Source organism: Paroedura picta, chromosome 3, assembly GCF_049243985.1.
Source record: "Paroedura picta isolate Pp20150507F chromosome 3, Ppicta_v3.0, whole genome shotgun sequence".
In the NCBI taxonomy this organism is placed as follows: domain Eukaryota; kingdom Metazoa; phylum Chordata; class Lepidosauria; order Squamata; family Gekkonidae; genus Paroedura; species Paroedura picta.
In genome coordinates, this window is record NC_135371.1 from 149,243,016 (window position 1) to 149,267,151 (window position 24,136).

A 24,136-nucleotide genomic window follows, 5' to 3' on the forward strand; every position below is an offset into this window, starting at 1 on the left:
CAAACCAATACAAACATGCACATTCATTCATTCATTCATTTCTTCAATTTGTATCCCGCCACTCCTCAATGAGCTCATGGCGGGTAACATGGTCTTAAAATCCCATTAAAACACCCCCATTTAAAGACTCAAAACCCATAACGTGGCAGATGATCTCCCAACCTACTTCCCCATCCAAACTAGAGGCGTTGAGAGCATGGGGCGGTGTGATGTCCACAGGCCCACAACTTCCCTTCACCGGAGGGAATCATATCCCATCCATCTATCCATCAATTTCTATACTGCCACTTCCAGATGGCTCATGGTAGTTAACAACTTACAACAATAAAACAATTATTAAAATTTCCCAGCTACAACCCCCCCTTGACGACAAAAAACTCCCCCCCCAGCTCAACATACTTTCTAATGCCAAGCCCAGATCTTCTTTGTCTCAGCCAAAAACCTGGTGGAAGAGCTCCGTTTTGCAGGCCCTGTGGGACTATGAAAGCTCCGACCTTCTGGCCAGAAATCAAATTCTCACTGCAAAGTGGTGTTATCCCTTCAGTTCCACTGTCTTCTCTGTGGTATCCTCTTCCACATGCTGCAGTATGATTTGCATTTTGCTATAATATTCTGTTGTGGCTCTAGATTACTTCCACATCGCTCAGATGATAAACATCTAAGAACAGAGGCAGGGACATTCAAATCCATGCTGAAGGAATTGACTCGGTGCCTTGCAAACAACCGTACCAAGCAACAAGTCATCAGCTTGGATTCACACTTGTAGATTCACGTTAGCATTTGCCATTGCTGTGTAATTCATATGAAAGTACCCGACTTCGTTCTTGATTCTGTTCTTCCATTCCAGTGAAATCCTAGTACTTTGGTTTCATCGGCCCAATACACATTTCCTTTTAAATGGTCTTCAAGTTCTTGTGAAGATAAGAACTGAAGGAAGATGTAGAAAAAGATGGCTTCCCAGATTCTGGGGAAGGAAGAGGGGTATGCTGTTGTGTGTCTGTGTAAAAGGACAAGTAACATTAGGGGAACAAATTTAGAATTCAGGAGTCCGTTTAAAACCAACAGATTTTAATTCAAGGGATGAGTTTTCGTGTGTGTACACACTTCCTCATTGACATTGTCTCTGCATGCACACGAAAGTTCATCCCTGGAATTAAAATGTGTTGGTCTTAAGGGGGCTCCTGGACTCTAAATTTGTTCTGCTGCTGCAGACCAACACGGCTACCCACTTGAAAGTAACCTTAGGGTCATGTATGCACACCCTTGTGTCATTACTGGCTGAAATATTAGTATCTGTAATAGGCCAAGCTACCTTTCATTAAAAGACAGTGCCTAGCCCTAGTGCCTAGCCCTAGTAAAGCTATTGAAAATAGCTAGCTGATGTTTATTTAACCTTAACTGTTGGATGAAGAGTCTTGCTGTGGGCTACTGTGATTCAGTCCTTGCTGTATTTCTTTTTTTGGAGTGTGGGGGATTTCCGTACAGCTGACAGAAATGAATGGCTGAAGGCGACCATTTCTTGAATGCAAATTGAAATGTATCTTTGTAACATTTTTATTACAGGCTGCTCTCATTTCTTTAGGGACAGAAAGATTTTCTCATGTGAGATAGGTTTGGCCTGGCTTTGGTTATCAAGGGATATAAATAAATATAGTAAACAGTAACATTTGTTGCTCACCAGGCATGGCGTGCTCCTCAACCCTAAGCAATATTGTTGGGAGAGAATTTCTAAGACAGATCAAGAGTTGTTCCAGAAGGCCCCCCTCCTCCTCCTCCTTTCTACTGCCATGTTTCCAAGCAGGGAGGCACATATTCCTGCCTGACCCTGTGCACATGAGTGTTGCATTTGTGCTCAGATGAAAGAGGGGGCAGGGGCTTATGGGAATTGTAGTCCACGGACATCTGGAGGGCCGCAGTTTGACTACCCTTGTTTTAGAATGAGACATTGCTTCTGTAGACTTCAGATGCATTGGTATAATGAACTGCAGAGCCACTGCATATTTGGATGTCAGTCCCATGTAATTATGTAAAATACATGGGAATTTTAGTGATCCTGTGAAATGCCAGACAATAATGGATAGTGCCTGTTGCAATTATCCTAAGTTTTGTACAGATCATATGTTTTGTGGAAAACAGGGAATGCTGCTTATATATATATTGTTGTGCCCTGTAAAATGGCATTTTTGGCCCAGTGGAAGTATGCAGATTTCTGTTATCTGTGAGGAAATGTGTGTCTAACAGCGGGATTATCAGAGAGATTTGGGGCTTCTTTTTTTTAAGGAGCAGCTGTTTTAGCCTGCATGTTGCTCCAATCCGTTTTAAAACATTGAATTGGCAAGTTAGTATTTACTGAAGCAATAGGAAATTATGGGATTAATTTTAGAAAACTCTTAATGAAATCTGTTCAGTTACTGTTGAGGCTGTGCTTATGGCCTGGACTGGACTGGAGTTTTAATACCCCACAACTCCTAGTTGATCTTTCATTTTGCTTTAGTTGCTGCAACTCCAACAAAGTTTGCAGGGACAGCAGCATCCTGCTGGAATATTTTCTGTGCTGATGTTTCCAGGTTCTTGTCCCACCCCCTGCCAAGTCTGCCTTTGCACCATCAACTGTGTACTTTGGGGTTTTAAAAACAAGAGAAAACCCATCCTGTCTTACCCATCTCCCCTTTCCTATAGAATCATAGAATCATAGAGTTGGAAGGGGCCATACAGGCCATCTAGTCCAACCCCCTGCTCAATGCAGGATTAGCCCTAAGCATCCTAAAGCATCCAAGAAAAGTGTGTATCCAACATTTGCTTGAAGACTTCCAGTGAGGGGGAGCTCACCACCTCCTTAGGCAGCCTATTGCCTCCTTAGGCAGCCTATAAAGCAGCGGTAGTCAACCTGTGGTCCTCCAGATGTCCATTGACTACAATTTTCATGAGCCCCTGCCAGCGTTTGCTCATGGCAATTGTATTCCATGAACATCTGGAGGACCACAGGTTGACTACTCCTGCTATAAAGCATCACAATTTCACAGTCTCCGTTCTTCATGGTGCAGAAGATAGTCTGCATAAGGGGTGCAGCAGCTTGGATCATTTTGGCCTGTGAAGCAGCTATTGTTGAGGAAGCCTGATTTGTCGTTTAGATGGTTTTCAGATATTCTGATATTAATGTTGCTTCTAACAGCTGGGTGTGGATGGGTTGTTTTCTGTTAAATACAGTCTTCACACTAAGAACACAGTAGGCTCTCAATTAATTTTTGTAGAAAGACTAGTTAAAAGAACAAGAGGAAGCATATCACTTACAGGCCTACATTTATCTTCTGGCTGCATAGAGCCCACATTCTTCGGACTCTGAAAAACAGGAAGCCAAGTCTTAAAGATACAGCGGTGGTTTAGATAAATCTCTGTATCATGAACTTGCCGTGTGTGGAAAGTTTGTCCCCTCTGTTATAGGACTGTAGCTGCCTCTTTGAATCTCAAAACTGCTTTTGCACAGGATCCAGGGCTGCATGACACCTTTGGGCTTTTTAACTGGATCTATATTAGCCAAGCATGGATGGAGGAAGCTTGAAGAAGCAACAGACAGCAGTGCAAGACTTGGGCCATATTAGCAAAGACAGGGTGTTTTGAAACTTAAAATGTGTTCCCATGGCAGGAGGAAGATGCACAAGAAGCTATTTGGCTGCTCACACTGATGGAATATCCTCCTTGCTGCTTTCCTTTGTCAACCTCCCTGCTGTTGTAATCTGGAGCTCCTCTGTCTGCTGACATGCTCGAGACAACTGACAAAATCACAGAAAGCAGTTATTGCACAGGGGCGGGAGGGTTCTGCCATGCGTAAGACGTACAAAGCAGGTAACAACCTGTCCTACTCATCCGTTGTAATGGCTACTAGCTTCTGTTCTGGCCAGTGATGTGTGTCCTTCCAAGGCCTGAAACAACAGTGACAAGTTGGGCAATTCCCATGTCTGAGAAATGCGTAAGCAACAACAAACTCTTCAGTGTTTGAGGTGCCACAAGGCCTATTGTATCATTTTGAGGCAATAGCCTAATATGGCGGCTCCTCTGGAATTTGGGAACTTGGTTCCTTAGCCCATCCCCTGCCAGAGGCACAAGATGTTCCAGTGAGCCTCGGAGGAACTTCAGGACCATGTCTGGGAAAGTATGAATTGCTGTTTTCATCATTGTTCTACTGTTCTGTCTGTTATCACGGTATTGTTACCGTTCACAACTATTGAGTTATCTGGACTGTTTCCTATCCCACTCAGTTTTATGTAAACCGCCCTGAGCCTCAGGGGAGGGTGGTATTTGCAAATATAATAAATAAATAAAAGCAGCTGCCTCCATTTTTGACCACCCAAGTGAATAGATACAACAGGTCTCAGGAGGAGAGTGCATTATCTGATGGAAGGCTCATGTTTTTTTCATTGCTGGTGTTTTTGGTTCTGCTTTCAGACATCAGAATCCTTTGGCTATAAGGCATCCCATGTCCTTGCTACCGTTTCCATAGGTTCATGGGCTATGTGCTGTTCCCAAGTCTTATCACTATGCTTCGGTTTGGGGGGGGTTGTTAAGGGGGGAGGAAGTTACCTTCGTGCTTTGTAAGCCTTTAAACATTTTTGTTGCTGTTTCTGTAATTAGATTTGTTTCAGCTTGCCAGAACATGACAGGGGGAGAGGCTTGGCGGCATCTGAGTTAGATTACTTTGTTTCAGAGCTTGGGGCAACATAAAGCTCACTTCTCAATTCTGAGTCAATCTGGCATTTTTTGCGTGTTGGCTGTGTGTGCTATGGCTACATCAGCATTACCTGTGATAAACAAGCAATGTATGAAGGGCAGGTGCGCATTCCTAAATACTTGCGGACATTTGCCAAGGTTCTGATTGCCAGTATTTAAGCAGCTGTCCCCAACCTCCTGTCCAGGGACCGGTACCGGTCCGTTGATCAGTCGGTACCAGGCTGTGGCTCTTCCTCATCCTCCTCCCCAGCTGCTGCCTCGGGGGCTGCCCTGCCACTCTGCCCCCGGCTTATCTTTGGTGCTCCCGAGCAGCTGCCATGGCTAGGGCTCCCCCTCGGTGTGTCACTGCGCAGCTGCTGCTGGCAGCGCCTCTCAGTGGGTGGCAGGAAGTCAGGGGCGCCGGCGGGAAAGCAAGTGGAGCAGGGGTTCAGGCAGCAGCGGCGGTCCTCGGCAAAAGACTATCTCCCCCCCCCCCAGACCTCAGTAAAATTGTCAAGCATTGACCGGTCCCCGGTGACCACTGAATACCTGACTGTCATACATTGTGTGTAGACTCTGGAAAACCAAGCGTAAAGATGGTGTGGCTGCAGCACACACACTTGGTGTGGTGTTAACAAAAGAGGGAGGTGTAAAAGAATGGGGGAGGGAGGGAAAAACAAAACAAAAAAGTGATATATAAAGACATTGATTGGAATGAGGAACATTTAATGGCTTGGTGAGAGAGCCAGCTTGGTTAAGAGCGGTGGTCTCTAACCTGGAGAGCTGGTTTTGGTTCCCCGCTCCTCCACATGCCCTGATAGAGCTGTCCTCACAGAGCAATTCTGTCAGAGCTCTCTTGGGCCCACCGACCTCACAGGGTGTCTGTTGTGGGAAGAGGAAGCGAAGGCGATTGTAAGCCACTTGGGGACTCCTGTGAGTGAAAAGCAGAGTATAAAAACCAACTCTTCTAGCAGCAGTATAATAGTTTTTATCCACCTAGCCTTTAAAAAAGAAAGCTATTGTGAAGGGCCGTTCCTTTCCTCCTCATGCTTGACAGGATAAGGCTGAAGAATCCCAAGAACTTCCCTCCGATTGCTGTCATCCCCCCCCCCCTTCTGAACTCCATTTCCGGCATGCCCACAGTGGAAAGCTGAAGCATAGGGTTGAACTTCCAGTCTAAGCACTAATGAAGCAAAAACTAATCATGATTCATCACCATCATTGTCCGTTTCTGGACTGACTGTGTCATGGCGGTATAATAGCAGATGTTCTTGTTATGCTTAATGTTTGCTCTTTTGTTTTCTTTATGGGGTAATGATGAGACACCCCAGCTTTGAATAGTTTGAGAGGCAAGGGTGTAAAATATTAGATCAACATTAGATGAGCCTCAGACCTTTATGTGGGAGGAAGCCTTTGGGGCTTGACCCAGCTGATAGAGGGTCATTTTGGTGTCTTAATTACAAATGCCAGATATTTTCATGAGATTTAGGTCATTATCTTCCTTTACACTTTGGGTGGTCCCCATACCTACTTTTCTCCCTTTTTTGCAGCTGGTAACTTCTGGACCTGCAGTTTTTGTTGCTTACCTTTGATCTTTACTTATGCCAGCCCTTCTCTTGTCATTCAGATATTTTGTGGGACAAACAGCCAGCTGGTTCTTGCCACGCATCAAGCAAATGCTTGGGAGAAATTTATTTCAGCACTGTTGCCATCTTTCTTTGTGTTGTACCTCAGCTGCCAATATTAGCTACACACCTGAAAAGACAGCTAATGTGATCTCACCTGCTTTGAATGAATGGGTTAATAGTGATGTTGGGTGTCAACATCAACCAACAAACTCTTTAAGTGTGTTTGTTTTCCATTTAACTGTGAGAGGTTTATGATTATCTTCACCTGACGGCCTGTTGCCACTAGAAACAGGAACCTGGGTCAACTCCCCCCCCCCCCCTTTGCAGACACCTTTAAGGGATTCGCCCCCATCCCCATACATTTGTGGCAACACAAGTCTCACTTCTGGTTTTTTTGGTTTCTTTTAGGAGATATTACCCAGAAGGGATATGAGAAGAAAAGGGCAAAGCTGTTGGCTCCGTATATCCCACAGACCCAAGGTAGGTCCTGCATTAAGAAGTGCTGTTGCCATGGAGTGATGGGGGTGGGGGGAAGCTGACGTTCTTAGATTTTAAGCTGATCTGTTCCTGTTGGAAATACACTGGGTGGTGGAGAGTACATATAAGATCTCTGAAATCTTTTCGGGTTTAAGAAAACACTGAAAGGCAATTGTTTTCTGTGTATTGGCAGAATCAAATTTGCAGTGTTCGTGAAATTAGTCAGGTTTTTTTGACAGCACTTTTGTACAGTGCACTTTCCTGATAGATATAGGCAGGTTGTATACATGAAAGACTTCCACATCAGCCTCACTTGGAGCATTGTACTCAGTTTTGGGCACCACAGTTGAAGAGGGGTGTAGACAAACTGGACTGTGTCTAGAGGAGGGCAGCAAAGATGGTGAGGGGTTTGGAGACCAAGAAATTTAGAGCGGTTTCTCAGTGGAACAGGCTTCTTCGGGAGCTGGTGGGTCTTTGGAAATTTTCGAACATAGGCTGGATAGCCATATGATGGAGAGGCTGATTCTGTGAAAGTTCAAGGGGGTGGCAGATTACAGTGGATAAGCGATAGGGTTGTGAGTGTCCCGCATAGTGCAGAGGGTTGGACTAGATGACCTAAGAGGTCCCTTACAACTCTATGATTCTATTATTCTATGATTCTGTGTGAAGTGGGGTAGGTTGGGAAGTGGCCAAGGTACGTGGCCAAAGTTGCAGGTTGCCTTGGAATAATGTTCAGGTAAGACAGGGGGCCAAGGGAAGTAATGCCAGGACAGGAAAAGCCTAGGAATGGAAGGAGACAGGTGGGAACAGGAAGCAGAAGTTGGGGCAAGGGAATGAGTGATGGAAGCATGAAAGAAAGGCTGCCATGTAGAAGACGGAGCAGTTGTAGCTTGTCTTTATGGGCATTCTTCCTGTTCACTAATTTCTTACTTGGGCATCCTATTTCTATTAAGCATTTTTTATTCTCTATTTTCATTGAAGATGCTTTGCAAATATTGATATTTCCATTCAGAGTATTCTAGCAGCAAGAGTGACTAGGTAGGGAATAATTATCATGCTCACTCCAAGGTAGAACAAAGAATTAGCAGGAGGATTTTTAGTGCACAGTAATTCTGCAATTGATGCTTAACCTTAAAAAAAAATCAAATTATGCCTCAAAGGCCTCTTGCATTAGGATTAAATGGGTAGGGATGTGCAGAGGTCCCCATGGTTGCTGGAATTAGTTGTCAATCAGATGGAATTATACCAGAGATGAATAAGGGTAAAAGGATATTGGATGTCATTGCCTCAGAATTGCTTCTGCTTTGTCAGTGTGCATGGGGGTTGATAATGATCATCACCTCCCTTCAAGGTGGTTATGTCAGGAGAAGGAGTTTGTAACGTCCATGTAACATTAAATATGCCCATGGGCTGCATTTTCAAAAAGAGCTTGCAAGTGATAATTCAGTTTGCATTTTTTCTGTGTCTGTGTGTTGTTGTTTTTTTTAATTCAGCTTCTTAATGAGGTGTGCTGAGCTGTATAGAAAATCTGAACAGGATTAGTGCAGCTGGGGTTTGGGGAGCTGTGCATATGCTGTTTTTATCAGTCCTTCCCAGTACTACAGTGGCTGGCCCTTGATATGGTTGTACAAGTGGCAAAACTGGGCCACCCCCAGACAAGGGAGCTGTCTCTTTATACTCTGGAGATTCTGTAGTATAACTGGGCTTTATAAAATAAGGCAACCAAAAAAATCTGTATTGGGGCTGAGAGAGCCAGCGTGGTGTAGTGGTTTAGAGCAGCAGCCTCTGACCTGGGTAGCTGGGCTTGATTCCCCATTCCTCCACATGCAGCCATTATACTGAACTGGGGAGGGGAAGAGATTTTTCTTCCCACTTTTTTTTTTTTGGCTTCCACTTTTTATGCACAAATGAAAACTGAACAGGGCTGCCAAGGCCCCTGTTGGGGTTAGGGGGTCCCTTGTCCTCAGGTCCTGTTGCCTGCCATTGCTGGAAGCAACACTTGGAGAAAAAATACACAGAAAGCAAAGCCTTGTGTGCTTATAGGAGATTCAGGGAGATACTGTAGAGTTTCTGGTGATCCCTAATCTGCCTCAGAAGTTATAAAGATACTCACTATAAATTCTACGGTAAGAACAGCTGATTTTACCATAGATTTTCCAGTGATTCCTAGAGCTACCCTTTGTCACTTCCAGATGGCTCTTGGAATTACCGAAAGCTCTATGATGAGAACTTCCTATAGGTAAACAAGGCCTCATTTTTATTTTTATCTTTTCTCCTGGAGTGTTGCCAGGCCCTGTCTGGCCATCCTAAAATCAAATCTTTAACAAATTTGGGTTGATGTTCCTATATCTTTCCTTACTCTGCTTGGTGGATTTTGCTCATGAAATCTGCAAAGAAGTCTGTCTTAAATAAAAGATTGGGGCACAATTGAAAAAGTGACCCCTTTGCTGAAGAGCTATTGCCTATGTGATATCCTGTAACTGTAATACTGATGATTTTATATGATGTTATATTAAGACAACAATTGCAACCACTGAAGAAGCAATAGAAAGCGGGATTGAATACCTGGGACCCTGTTCCGGTTGCAAAATTATTTAGGATTTAATAAATCTCAAGAAGACACAACCTTTTGCCTATTGGTTTTGTTTGCTTTGGGTGTATTTAAATAAGAGATTGCCTGTGTCTGAAATGACTTATTGCAGGGGTAGTCAAAGTGCGGCCCTCCAGATGCCCATGGACTACAATTCCCACGAGCCCCTGCCAGCTTTGGAAGGGGATCGTGGGAATTGTAGCCTATGGACATCTGGAGGGCTGCAGTTTGACCACCCCTGAGTCTTATAGATTATAGTGGGCCTTAGGTGTGTCTCTCTTCCTCCAGTTTATGCTTGAAGGCACTGCAAATGAATTTGGTGCTTTGCAGCCAAGTTGGAAAGTTGCAGGGCAGACAAACTCGCTGATTTATGAAAGGTGTTATACAGTGATCTGATGGAAATTTTTAAAATGCTTTCCCCAGGGATTTTCTTTTATAGCTTGTTGCTCAGTGGTAGAGCACATGCTACATTCAGTCCCTACCATCTGCCATTAGAGGATATCAGGTAGCAGGTGTTTCTCTGCCTGACTCCTGGGAATGTTCCTTGCCAGCCAGAAGAGGTTTTGCTGAGAAGGGTTGACATGCTTTTGACTCCCTATAAGACAGCTTCCTCTATGATCACAGATTTATAGGCAATGAGTCTGCATTTGTTCTTTTCTATAGCTCGGAGAATTTACTCCAGTAGGACAATCCACTGTGCTGATGTCTTCTTTTTATCCTTTAGCTGGTGATTACTGGAGCAGGTTGTCCTCTTGGCCTATACGCTGCTGGATTTTTTGCCTTGTTTACGTTTCCCTTCTTGGCGATTGGTGGCAGTAGTTTGTGCCATGTTGTTGTTGTTGTTAGGTGCGAAGTCGTGTCCGACCCATCGCGACCCCATGGACAATGATCCTCCAGGCCTTCCTGTTCTCTACCATTCCCCATAGCCCATTTAAGTTCACACCAACTGCTTCAGTGACTCCATCCAGCCACCTCATTCTCTGTTGTCCCCTTCTTCTTTTGCCCTCGATCGCTCCCAGCATTAGGCTCTTCTCCAGAGAGTTTGTGCCATATGGATAGTCAATCGCTGGTTTCTAAGGTCTCCCTCGATATGTTTAAGCCATGTTTTCTTTGTCGCCAGTTGTTGGATCTTCCATTCAGTTGGTCGTTCTTGCCAGAGGATTTTATGAGGCAATCTGCTGGTGTTCATTCTGCAGACATGGCCAAACCACTGCAGTCTGCGCTTTTGGATTTGCTCTTTAATTTGTGGCTGGTTGTCACATTTTGTCCAAATTGTCTCATTTCAATTATGATCACATAGAGAGACACTCAGAATCTGCCGCAGGCATCACATTCAGAAGGTCTCGAGTTTGTTTACGTCAGGTTTTAGGAAAGTCCATGTTTCTGATCCATTTAGGAAGATTGGCAGGATTAGGGTCTGGAAGAGGATGTTCATCTTCTTCCAGAGGCACCATTGGAATGCGGCAAATGCTGATGTTGCTTGGCCAATCCTATTGTGGGCTTCCGTGGCAGATGACCCTTTTGTGCTGATGTGAATGAGTGGATGAACACTGCATAGATCTTTTAAAATGCCTTTTGCTTACAAATGATGCATATTTTTAATGTCATCTTGGAGTATTACCAAGGATCTCTCTTGAACTGTCAATATGGCAGTTTGTTCCCTCCTATGCAAGTCTAGTTCCCATTTCATTTTGCTTGTATAATTAGCAGAAGATGGAGACAGAAGCCATGTTGCTAGGTAAGGTACCAATTACTGCTGCCGTACTTGAGTATGCAGAGTAGAGTAATGCCTTATGGCTCATTCACTTCAGTGTGGGCAGAGCATACATAAGGAATAATAAAGGCCTTCGCGTTGGCATATTATTTCAGAGATGAGTTAGTTTTGCTTATCTTTGAGGTTTAAAAACAATTCAAAGCATTTTCCATGATGAATGAATGGCTTCTGTTCGCTTCTGAGATTGGAAGTACTTCCATTGTGCAGATAAGGAAATGAGAGTGTCATTGTGATGATTAAAACGCCAGGCTGTACCAAACTACCACACCCACTTGGTGCCAGAGAAATTCCTGGAGAGTGGTCCAGTAAGTAAGAGAGAGAGGGCTGTATCTATTTCAGAGCCCCACTTAAGAGAAATTGCTGGGCCTTTTCTGTCAAGAGTTGACAGCAAATGAACCTGTTTCCTTAGAATATATGTGACTGCAGTCTGCTTTTTTGATTTACGTGTAGAAAATTATTATTATTTTTATTATTATTATTTAATTTTTAGACCGCCCTTCTCCAAATAGGTCTCAGGGCGGTTTACAACATAAATAGTTAAAACACAATAAAATCCCCATAAAAACCCCATTTAACATCAACAAAAGTTACGTATAACATATAAGCGGCGGTGGTCACAATTCTGATCTTAGTTACCTGACTTCCCCCCAAGTTCAGCCTGGTGGGGAGAATAATATTCAGAAGAGGGTGGCACCAATACAATAGATCTAACAATTATCTCGATGTTAGAGATCTCAATATTGGAGGGGATCTCTGATGGATTTGTGGGAGAGCTGCCCTGGCCTCAACCATATGCCTGGCGGAAGAGCTCCGTCTTACAGGCCATGCGGAAAGCTGGTAGATCCCGCAGGGCCCTTAGCTCTTCTGGGAGCTCGTTCCACCAGGTTGGGGCCAGGACTGAAAAGGCCCTGGCCCGGGTCGAGGCCAGTCGAACATCCCGTGGGCCCGGGACAACCAGTAAATTCATACCTGCAGAGTGGAGTGCCCTGCGGGGGGCATAAGCAACCAAGCGGTCCTGCAGGTAGACGGGACCCAGGCCGCGTATAGCCTTAAAGGTCAATACCAATACCTTGAATCTGATTTGGAAACAGACTGGTAACCAGTGCAGATGACGAAGCATGAATGTGGGCCCTCAAAGGTGTTCTAGTGATGTCTCTGTTGTAATGTGGCAACATGTAATTTTGGATATTACACTAATTTATTTCTAAAACACCCAAAATCTTCCACATGGCATACAGGACTAGAATAGACCACGATCCCTACTTACAGGCATGCCATCTAAATTATAAATAAGGGAGTGGAGGGCCTCCAGGAAAGGATTTGAGTGTGCCTGAGGCTCAGATTTAAGGGTGAGATGAAATCAATTTGGATTTGAATATTTCCTCTTTTATTGTCCTTATTAATTGCAGAGCCCTCCCAAATGCATGCAAAACATACTTTGGCCAAGAGATTATTGTGGAAGCTTGTGGATTCTGTGGTGGATGCATATAGATTCTACTTCTTGTGTTACTGGTTCAGCTTTCCCGTTGGTTGATGGGTATTTCCATTCATTTTTTTTCAGCTGTTAGGTTTGTGTTCATTCTCTCTTTTAAAGTAGCTCCTGGCCTTTGGTTGAGAGTATAAATGTAGGGAACCTTGATGCCAAATGTAGCAGCTGTTTCTCATGCTTGGCTTAAAGGTGTTTTTTTACTCTCCAAAACATTGCATTATATAATCAATTCCTAAGTATAAAGCAATGGAATCCTCTGCCTACTTTATAATGATTAAATTTGCCAAGTCTTGGTGTCCTGCCCAGACCTCTTATCTGCAGTTTGCATTATTGCTTAGCATTTTGTTTATTTCCTTCCTGCTGCAGAAATTAAGCAACCTGGTTGTTTATTTACTGACCTTATTTATAGGCCACCTTTATCACTGTGATTCAGGGCAGATTGCACAGTATAAGACAGTGCAATTAAATAGCAGAAGGTATCCAACAAATAATGTAATAGGACTAGGATGACAAAAATTATGAAAAAATGCAAAACCAAGGCTGATTTTGAAGAGCTCCAGGAAGGAAGATGCCCACAGGAAGAAATAAAAATCCTAACTTTCAACAGAAACTGAAGGGTTCTGAGGTGGCCAAGACTGAGATTGATGGAGATCTTGGGGTGATAATGAGCATCTCAATGAAAAGAGGTGTTCAGAGGTGTTTTGCCATTGTCTGTCTCTACATAGCAACCCTTGTACTTGGTGGTCTCCCATCCATCCAGGTACTAACTGCGACCAACTCAGCTTAAGTTCCACAGTCTGATGAGACCAGGCGAGTCTGGGCTGTCTGTGTCAGAAAGCCTGAGATACTATACGCCAGTGGTTCTCAACCATCCTAATGCCGCGGTGACCCCCAGCCATAAAATTATGCAACTGTTCTTTCACAGAAATTGAACCGAAACTGACCAATGGCATGAAGATCCATTGCTCATGATGGCATATAAATTGGTTTTCCCCCAGGGTTTCTAAGTTCAGTTCTGCCTCCTGTCCCCCCATGCCGATCTCACTCTTTTTTGCTGCTCCAGATAGATGAACGCTCTATCTCAATCTACCCTGCAAGGCTGTTGTGCCCCCTGGCCAAGCTGCTTGCCCCGCTGCGTGCCCTGTGAAAGGGTCATTCGACCCCCAAAGGGGTCCTAACCCCCAGGTTGAGAAACACTGCTATATACAATAGTGTTTCAACCCAACTTCTTTTATAAAAGTTCTCTCCATTATACAGTAGCCCTATGTCCTTCATAAAAATGACATCCTTAACATTTCCATTCTACCTTTATTTATGTTTCTAATTCCAGGTCGCCCCTCCCCTCAAGTGGGTTTGGGGCAGTTCACAACACATAAACCATTAAAATCATCTGAAATGATAAATACATTTAAAATCCATTCCTATACTGATTCCACTGCACCGCTCCCCATGCTTTCTAATTAGCTCATTTCAGGCATGATGGATTTCCGTAGGCGTGGAGCGATATGTGGGAGCCTTCCTGATGGCGTGGAGCGATATGTGGGAGCCATTTCACAAGGTGGGCGCGTCAGCAGAGAATGCTTGGGTACAGACAGTTTGCATGTGCATGTCCATTTGTGTGCGTGTACACAGAATTGCCTGTGTCAGGGTAGCACCACTGCACTTTGCTCAAAAAATAATTTATCTTGTGTTTTTCTTTCCTCTTTTCACCCTTGAAATACTCAAAATGGATTGGCACCGGAGAGTACAGCCTTCTGGCAATGGCCGATACTCAGACACTTCTTGAGAAACTCTAGAACCTGTAGAGGCATGTGCACTGAGGGAAGTTCTAAGACATTTTACAGTTACAGTTCTGTGTCCTAGTCTTTGGAGCCTTGGGCAGAAGCGTCTGCACAGTAGCAACTTGCAACCTTAATTCGCCTGTTGAAATCAGTGAAGCAAATGAAAGTTAACTGAGACAGTTACATCTGCCCAATAATGCATCTTCTCACTTTAAATTCCTTATCTGTTGATTTATGGCTCTCTGACCGGAAGTTGCTCTTTCCCCGTCTACTCTGCCCCTTTCCTTTTTCACAAATGGGTCCGTGCTTTTTTGTTGTGCTCTTTCCTGCCCACCATTCTTGGAACACCTTCCCTTTGTCAGTCATCCCAGCCTCCTATTCTCCATTTTGACCCCGTCTTCCAACTTCCTTTGTACCTCAAAGCATTTATGTGTTTCTTATTTCACTTTGCTTTCAGATGTTTTCGCAAGCCTCCTTCTTTAGCACAATGTTTCCAGGGCCTCTGTTTCCTCTCCCTGTTCTATACAGTGATTGTGTGTGTGTCATTCTTTCTAGTTCACAGCATGAGATATGAGTTTGGATGTTCTAGTTTCAGCATGCTGTTGAACTAAGACCTAATATCCACCAAGGCCCTCTAACTCTGACATATGGGGTAATACCAGGGCAGGCTTTTATTGTATATAATAATACTAACTTCAAAGCCCGTTCCTAAGAACAGGCCTTGAAAGGGTCCCCTCCCCTGGCCCCCAGCCAGGCATCTTAAGGTGGCTATGGGCCGCAGCTTACAGCCGGATCAAGTGGGGTGGGCAGGGGCTGGCCAGCTCGTTAGCAGATCTGGGACAGAGCTCCTCAGCAGGCAGTCAGCAGGCTGGAAGACCCTCGTTAGCAGGCCCAGCCTAGCAGGCCAAGAGGCCCTCATTAGCAGGCCCTACTTAGCAGGCCTAGAGGCCCTCATTAGCAGGCCCTCCACCACAACCCTTTGGCCAGGGCCATCTTCTCTTACCTGGTGCTGGCTCCAGGCACTGAGGACGCGTCTGAGAGCAAAGAGGCTAGAGTCCAGGGACGGAGGGCAGGAGCTGCAGGGGCAGGGCCAATCAGGCTGGCTGCACCCTGATTGGCCCTATTCCAACTTGGACAGGTGGACACGTTCCACCCCCCCAGGCTTTTTCACAAATATATAGAGAAACCATAGATAAAGACTAGTGGCAAAGCCCATTGCTTGCAGAAATAAGCAGGTGTTAGATTGGGGGGGTTGGAAGAACTCTGAGGATGGCCTCTCCATCCATACCCCCCCCCCCAGGACCTGGAAAGGCTGCGGGCTGCAGGGAACTCACCGGCAGGAGCAGCTCTCACATGGCAGGGATCTGTAGCTTCCAAGCATTGGTGAGAAGAGGAAGGAGGAGGGGATGGTCAGGGGCGGGGGGTGGAAGGTGATTGGCTGGCTGTTGGACAGACAGACAAGCTGGTTGGAGGAGGACGGGACTCAGGGACAGGACAGCCGCTGTGAGTGAGTGGGTGTTAAGTGCCATGAGACATGCTCCTCCTCCAAGGCCTTAGCAGAATTATGTGGAACAGATTTCATCATCATCATATATAATATTTGAGGTTTTCTCACAGGATTGTGATAGGCATGTAAGAATTTGTTTCACGTGACCAGATGGTGAAGCTTCTATAAAGAACGCTGACTTCCTTCAGGCTTTTGATGTGCCATAAATGTTTAACCTTGATATAAAGGAGCAGATTAGTAAAGATATTTGATGGTTTGTTCAGTGAACCTGGGCCATTCCATGACCTTTAATTCATCAGTGGCTGCAAGGGCAGCAGATATAAGTACATGACATCACAATCACATGACAGGAAGTAGGGAAGCCAGAGTTACGACCCCACCTATGCCAAGGCTAGGGCAGTGGGCAGCAGACAAAGAAAGCTGGAGACAGGAAACACAGGCTAAGCACCAGGAGGGGAGGAACAAACCAAGGATCTACAGCATTATTACAATATCACAGCAGTGTTGACTGCCACGTTACCTTCCTTCTCCAGCCTGCCATGCCTGTGAGCTTGCTTGCAAAAGATAGGTAGAGAGTTGAGTGCCTTTGCTTTCATATGCATGCATACAAGCAACAAGTTTTCCTGATGACAACAGGCCCCCAGAGGTGGCTTTACTAGAGCTTGCCACCAGCAAGTGGGGCCTGGTCCATGGGATGATAACTGCTGGGCTAACGGAACCTGCATAAATACCCCTTGGTGGTATGGTTTTTCACGATAACGTAAATACTGAAAAACATTGGGAACCATTTCCAGTGGATGGCTTGGTTGTTGGGTTTTTTTTTTCTTTGGGGAGGTCAGAGGGGTTCTGAGTGAAATAAGTTGTACTTATAGAGCTTTGGCATCTGTACACACTAAGAGGTCACTCCTGCAAGAATCACCTCAATGCACTTTAATCTTGTCCGTATTTATCACATGTGTATTTCTGCTTAAAATACTGGCAGATCAAGGAAAACCTTGCATTTGATGTATTAGCGTGAACATGGAGTGCTCTTACATAGGAGAGGGAGTGTTGCAAAGCAGAGTTCTTTTGTTACAGAGGGGAAAGTGCCTGGGCTGTGCACGCTTTCCGCAAACAAAAACAAACTTGCATTCACTGAGCCTTGCAGCTGGTTTGATCAATGTTTGCCTGTTCTGTGCAGAAGATTAGCATTGTCATTCTCTGCAGGCTGCATAATAAATAAAAATCATGTGAATTGCCTCGCTTGAGCTGTTGCTTCCGTTTTTTGTATGCCTGCAATCGAGTTAGAACAACTGTGAAAGCTGCCTTTGAATTGTGGGATTCCATCTTGTGAACTTTCACCTTTGGCTGCAGTTCTTACGGCAGCTCAGGTCCGTGGGCCATTCACTTGCAGCCGAGCAGTAGCTGTACTGAGGGTGGGTGGAGATGGCAACCTGATTGGCACTGTCAGCTTTCCTGCAGAATGTTGACCCAGTTTACGTTTTCTGCCCTTCACAAGATGGTGGAGCAATATCCATAATTACTTCAGGTTCTCCAGTTTAGTCAGCCCAGTTTTCTGCCTCCTCTCCCATAACCCTGCTGGTTCCATGCAGCCTCTTGTCCTACAGCAGTTTCAAAAAGTAGCTTCCTAATTGCAGCACAGTAACTATGGTTGTTATTGTATTCTTCAGAAATTTTATTTAGTGTGTGTGTGCTCACATTTTGGGCTTGCTGGTGCAGATTGTGTCTTCATTTGCAACACTGCCCTCTGGTGGCTGTGTCATGCTTAGGCTGAGAATACAGCTGTAACCATAAACTCTTGCCATAGTTACAGAATCAGCGGCATTTCTCTATTTAGGATTAAATCAGATGGATCCAGCTTCAGTAAGACAATTACAGTTTTTTATGCAGCCATCCTTTTATTATTAAGTAGTGTTCTTAAAATACAAAGACCATGTCCAGTTAATCTGCCAGAAAAGTCACAGTTGGGTGTGAGTGATGACAGATCTTTGCATTATTGTGTATGTACATGCAAGTAAACATTCAGCAGCCCCTGAACTACTTAGCATTTAATAGTAGTGGAAGATAAAAGATATTTTAACTATCTTCTCAGTTCAGGTCTTAACTGCAAGAAGTTCAACCATTACTGGGGCATTTCATATTTCTTTCTCCATTGTTCCTTATTTGACTTACAGGAGTCTGAATTTATATTCAAAGTCATCATAATGCTGCAATTGAAAGTGTCAGGTTAATTTTAAATAACTTTATTTCCTTTGTGGTAAGAAAAGTGTGGGTGTGTGGATGTGTGTGTGTGATAAAGTATAGTCTGTTGTGTGGCAAGGTGTCAGAGGTAAACTACAGGTTATATGGGGCTGTGTTACTCCCATAAAATATGAACACCAGCTACAAGGAGGTGGGCTTGGGTTAGGGCTGCTGTACTGGGGGCAATCCCCCCTGCAATTATGCCATTTTTCCAATATAAATAATCTTCCCTTACAGGCTGCTGTTCACTTCAGTTAAATAGGTAGGAAAAGACAATGAAAAGCATTTCTTCTTAAAGGTAAAGGTAAAGGTATCCCCTGTGCAAGCACCGAGTCATGTCTGACCCTTGGGGTGACGCCCTCTAGCGTTTTCATGGCAGACTCAATACGGGGTGGTTTGCCAGTGCCTTCCCCAGTCATGACCGTTTACCCCCCAGCAGCAAGCTGGGTACTCATTTTACCGACCTCGGAAGGATGGAAGGCTGAGTCAACCTTGAGCCGGCTGCTGGGATCGAACTCCCAACCTCATGGGCAAAGCTTTCAGGCGGCTGCCTTACCACTCTGCGCCACAAGAGGCTCTTATATTTCTTCTTACTGTGGCTTAATAACTTGAAGAAGGGGGTTTCCTGGAGAAATTGGACAAAGGTGGACATTTTTAGATGACTTCTTTCTATCAGCATAACCTTGATTTGAATGCTCTGCCTTTTACTGCTAAAGGAAATGGAACATTTGTACTTTGGTCCTCAATGTCGAAGAATCTGCAAGAACTTCCACAGTCAGGATGTGAAACCATTTTATCTTGCTTACCTCTCTATCCTTATATGCGCCCCACCCTGGCCCATCCTTCCTAGTCCCCTTCTTGAGAGAGTCAGCTTGGTTAGGAGTGCGGACTTCTAATCTGGCGAGCCGGGTTCGATTCCGCGCTCCCCCATATGCGACTAGCTGGGTGATCTTGGGCTCACCACAGCACTGATACAGCTGTTCTGACCAAGCAGCAATATCAGGGCTCTCTCAGCCTCATCTCCTTCACAGGGTGTCTGTTGTGGGGAAAGGAAAGAGAAGGTGACTGTAAGAGACTCCTTCGAGTAGAGAAAAAGCAGCATATGGCCCATTATGCACGAGCTATAAGGCCCGCACTTGTGGCAGCAGTGCTTTGGTTAAAATCACCGAGAACGCATGTTGCCGCCGCGAGTGCGGGCGCCTCCTGGCCCCGGGCTCCGGAAGACCTGCGTTAAGCGAACGCGGGATCTTCCGGAGCTTCCCTGGTAAGCCGGGGCTGCGGCGGCCCGGCGCTGTGCATAATCGGCAGTGCCAGACTTGTCGGGCCGCCCAGCCTCGACCTGTGGTATCCCTTAAGGGACAACGCTCGCCCCTGTAGACTCCGTGGCGGCACGGAGCTTGGCAGGGGCGATCCCCTGCCACCCCCCACTGTCCCCAGCCCCTCCCCACCTCCCCTACCTTTGCCGCTACACTTACCTCAGCCGGGCCTCCTAGCCCTGTCGTAAAGCACGCGTGCACTATGCTAGGGCAACCCAGCATGCCCCGCACCCGTGCATTCATGGGAAACGGCGGGGCATTGTGCCCCGCCGCAACGGCACGGCGCCAGCACATGGAATCTGGTGCCGTGCATAAAATGCCTATTAGAACCAACTCTTCTTCTTCTTGTTGTTGTTAGTTATTTTTCAATACAGCTTGTATAAAGCTCACTGTGTGCATAGAAGAGACTAGCTTTTAATACAAAAAGGTTTGTTGCTGGAGGAAACTGTGTTTTATTTTGCTTGATATAAACAAATTGCTCTATTAAGTTAATTTGACAGTGCTTTGTAAATATTGGTCTCTTAGTTGGATTTCACTTAACTTCCTGTCGCTCCTATTCAGAGCATGGAACTCTTTGGAGGAGTGATTAGTTTTCTAATACACTGTCAAAGAACTGGTCTGTAATAATGAGGAACAGCATCTATGCAGTGCACACAGGGGCTTCTTATAAGTGATTGTGGCTTATAATGGATAAATGTAATCAAACCTTATTCATTTACCTTTTTTACTGTTCTCCTCCACCCCACCCCCTTTCCCTAAAAGAATCCAGGCTAAGCCTGATTTCCTCCTTTCTCTTAAGCAGTTGGATCAATAAGCCATTGATTTTTATTCACCATCGTTTCAGCAGTCCAAAAAGAAGCCCGCTTGCTGGCCAAGGCAGTTTATTAAACTTCTGCACGACTATTTCCAGAAAGAGAACTGCCCTACAAAACTTAACAAGCAGTATTGGTTTGTAGGAATGGTTCAGGTATTGTGGTTTTGATCTACTAGTCATGGTGACTCAAGGAAAAACACCATGTTTAGAGACAGCCATCTTCTGAAATTATGAGCCTCTTGTGGCGCAGAGTGGCAAGGCAGCAGACATGCAGTCTGAAGCTCTGCCCATGAGGCTGGGAGTTCGATCCCAGCAGCCGGCTCAAGGTTGACTCAGCCTTCCCTGCTTCCGAGGTCGGTAAAATGAGTACCCAGCTTGCTGGGGGGTAAACGGTCATGACTGGGGAAGGCACTGGCAAACCTCCCCATATTGAGTCTGCCATGAAAACGCTGGAGGGCGTCATCCCAAGGGTCAGACATGACCCGATGCTTGCACAAGGGATACCTTTACCTTTACCTAGCCTCTGAATACCAGTGCCAGGAGGCAACATCAGGGGAAGGCCTTGACGTCTGTGACCTGTTGTCAGACCTCCAGAGTAACCACTGTGTGAGACATGATACTGGACTAGATGGACCACTGTTTTGGTCCTACCTCCCTAAAGGTTTTGCTAGCTTTTTGCAGGTGGGTGGGTACTTTCAGGCTTGCCTTAGAAGTATCAGTTTAGCAGTATTCTACATTCTTACAAAAGGCAGCTAGTTTGCATTGAACAAAATCACGTAGCTATTTGTCTGTTCCCCGCACCCTTTAGACCAAGGCCATTTCTCACGCTTCCCACCTCTTATACAAAGTGCAATAAACATTCATCATTGAGTTGAAACAAGATGTGTTCCATTTAATCTGTCTTTGTTCATAGGAGCTTTCACCTGCCTAACTAGGCATAGTACTGCTCCATTCATCTCCTGAGAGAGGCCTGATATTACTGCTCAGTCAGAACAGCTTTATCAGTGCTGAGGCAAGCCCAAGGTTACCCAGCTGGCTGCATGGGGAAGAGGAGCGGGGAATCAAACAAAGCTCACCAGATTAGAAGTCTGCGCTCCTAATCACGACACCAAGCTGGCTAAACCTTGGATACTGGAAGCTGTATATTATGATGCTGGTTCTTGGGGATTTGAAATAGATTTAAAATGTGGTTTGCTGATTACTACTGAACAGGAAGATCCTAGTAAGCATGAACGCATATATCATAGCCATGTGCTGGCTTGTATGTTTCTCTAATTTCAGATTTGCTTTTCTGGTTTTATTACTTTTATACTAGAAAATAAGACCGCTGTACTCGAAGTACAGCGGGCGCTAGCGGGGCTCGGGAGTCTGGCGGGTTGGCTCTCCAGGTGTGCTGGGGCAGGGGCTGGACCCGAGGGCGGGCGTGGGGCGGCGTGTGAGCCGGTGGCGGACATCCTGGCCCCCCCCCCGCGGCGCGGCCTACCTCGGCGTGTGCGGGCGATGGAATAGAAGTCGGCTCCGCAACTGTTTGGCGAGGCTCCTCCGCCAGGTGGGCTGTGTGCGTGCGGGGCGGGGGCCGCTGCTGCTGCCGTTGTGTCCTGCTGCGCCGGGTGGCGGTGCAGCCTGCTCCCGGCCGTACGGGCCAGGGGCGAGGTGTTCTGGAGACATGTGCAGCTGGAGGCGGCACCAGGGCCGCGGAGGCTGGCCCTTCCTGGGCGCGCGGTGAGGCTGCGACCGGCCGCCTGGAAGGCGAGGGAGGTAATGGCGGCAGCTGGCCACATGCAGTCGAGCTGGAGGGGGGGGCGTCAAGGGACCAATTGCGAGCCGCACTGATCAGTCCCTTGCTGCCGGACTGACAATTGGAGGGCCCAATCGACAGGCGCAAAGTGCCTGCCGATTGGCCCCTCCGATTGTCAGTCCGGGGGAAGGGGGCTATCGGCACCCTTCCTCATCCCGGACAGGGCCCACCTGCGGGGCCCTTACTGCTTTATTTAATCCGCTCCGCTAGGAGCGGTTAAAGATTATTATTACGGGCTTGACACTTTGCTGTTGTACGTTATAGCACTGTTATTCTATTTCTGTCCTCCGATGAGCAGTCTTATTTATAAGTCACCCTTCCTTCTGCTAAAGGGAAAGCAAAAGATTCAGCGAAAATCTAATGGCTGTTGAAACTTCAGCTCTGCAGCGCATAAAATCATGTGCAAAAAATGCTGCGGTTGCCTTTGTCTGCGTGTATGCAGAAAACTCTTGTAGCAGAAACTGCAGAGGAAGTAGGATTATTCTGAAGGGAATACAGAAGAGTCACCTAACATCTGCCAGGCTTAGCTGACTCCATCTTACTTTGTCCAAGAGCAGGGCACCAGCCTGTGATTTACTCTAAACATGAAACCTCCTCCCCTCCACCCCTTCTGGTTTTAGCATTGTGCTTGGTTGCTTTGTGCTATGGATGGTGCTCCTGTGCATTGTTATCTGCAGACAAAGGACCAGCCGTTGGTGGGTTGTAATCCTTCCAGGTGTGTTAATGCCCGGCTGTAAAAATGATTGCCCTTGTTTCTAGGCCATGGAATGAAAGAGATTATTTTGCCTCTTGGGAGCAAGACATTTTAATACCTATGTCTCGTGTGATCTATGGAGAAAGTGTACATCATCTGAATATGCTGCTTGCAGCCAGGGCACAGGAAAAAAGACATCTACATGTGTGTGGAAAATTGAATATTTTCTTCTCTCTTCTTCCTTCCCCCTTGGACTTGTCTTTTTTGATGCTGTGGACACATCTGCCTTCTGCAGCTATCACTTCTGTGCATTTTACTCAGTAATCTTCTTACACAAGGAAAACTTCTTTGTTGTTGGGTGATGGTGGTAAGCAGCTGCCCAGCTGCTTCCATATATATGTAATTGTAGCAAAATAAGCACAAGGGCCTTTATTTCTCCCTCCCGTATTTATTCCCACGTAGGAAGTGACCTCCAGAATCCTGGGGCTGGGAGGAGCAGCATGATCAAGCCCAACTTTCTCCTCCCACCACTGCCGCCCGGCACAATCCTTCCCCCCACGCCCCAACCTGATGGTGCAGCACCACTAACATTAGTCATAAGGCAGTGATTCACCATACGTCAGTAGCTGTGACTACCTCAAGCAAGCAATCTAAAACTGGAGCCCAAAAGGGAGAAGTTTAAGAGTCAGATTTTAATGCTGGTGTCTGGATCTCTGAATTCTTTGGAGGCTAAAGAAACTCTTACTCAGTGCTTGACAATAAGAGGGAGGTAGATTGTGACATGGAGAACTTTGATAGTTGAAATCAGAGTCATAGGTAATTAATCATCATTTGCGTGTCCTTTCCAGGAGCTGCTGGTCACAAACAGGTAACCTTTGACCCACAATAAGGGAGCAGCACAGCCGAGAAGGGTGAATTTAGTTTGTGTTTTACTACTGTGACTTATCACAGTCTATATGCTTGTAGGTGGGCTAGTAAGTATGATCTAGGAAGGGGTATTGGACATCTGAATGTGTAATGCTGCCTTCATCCTTAGAGATTAACCGTGCCAGTGGTTAATGTTCAACAAGGACCTCGGATACCTAGGTCCATATCCCCTCTCTCCTATGAAGCTTTTGGCTGGTTGCCTCTGCCTGTCACCCTAGCCTACCTCAGAAGGTTCATGTACACATAAAGTGAGGAAGGGAGAATTACAGCTGTTGTGGAGGATAAAATGCATTAGGTAAATAAGCACTTTGAGTCGGGAAGTTAAGGAGGATTTAAAAAACAAGAGCACGGGATTATATTGGACGCTTTGCCTAGTTTTTCATGCCTGAATTGAGT

General features: G+C 45.7%; 1 protein-coding gene across 5 annotated transcripts in view; it reads left to right on the top strand.

Moving 5' to 3' along the window:
• Positions 1–24,136, top strand: part of DIP2B (disco interacting protein 2 homolog B) — a 183,180-nt gene that overhangs the window by 72,553 nt on the left and 86,491 nt on the right. For all 5 annotated transcript variants that reach the window (XM_077328628.1, XM_077328631.1, XM_077328626.1 and 2 more), the window contains exon 2: positions 6,741–6,812. In XM_077328628.1, the coding sequence (XP_077184743.1) occupies positions 6,741–6,812 (72 nt within the window). The remainder of the gene's footprint in view (positions 1–6,740; positions 6,813–24,136) is intronic.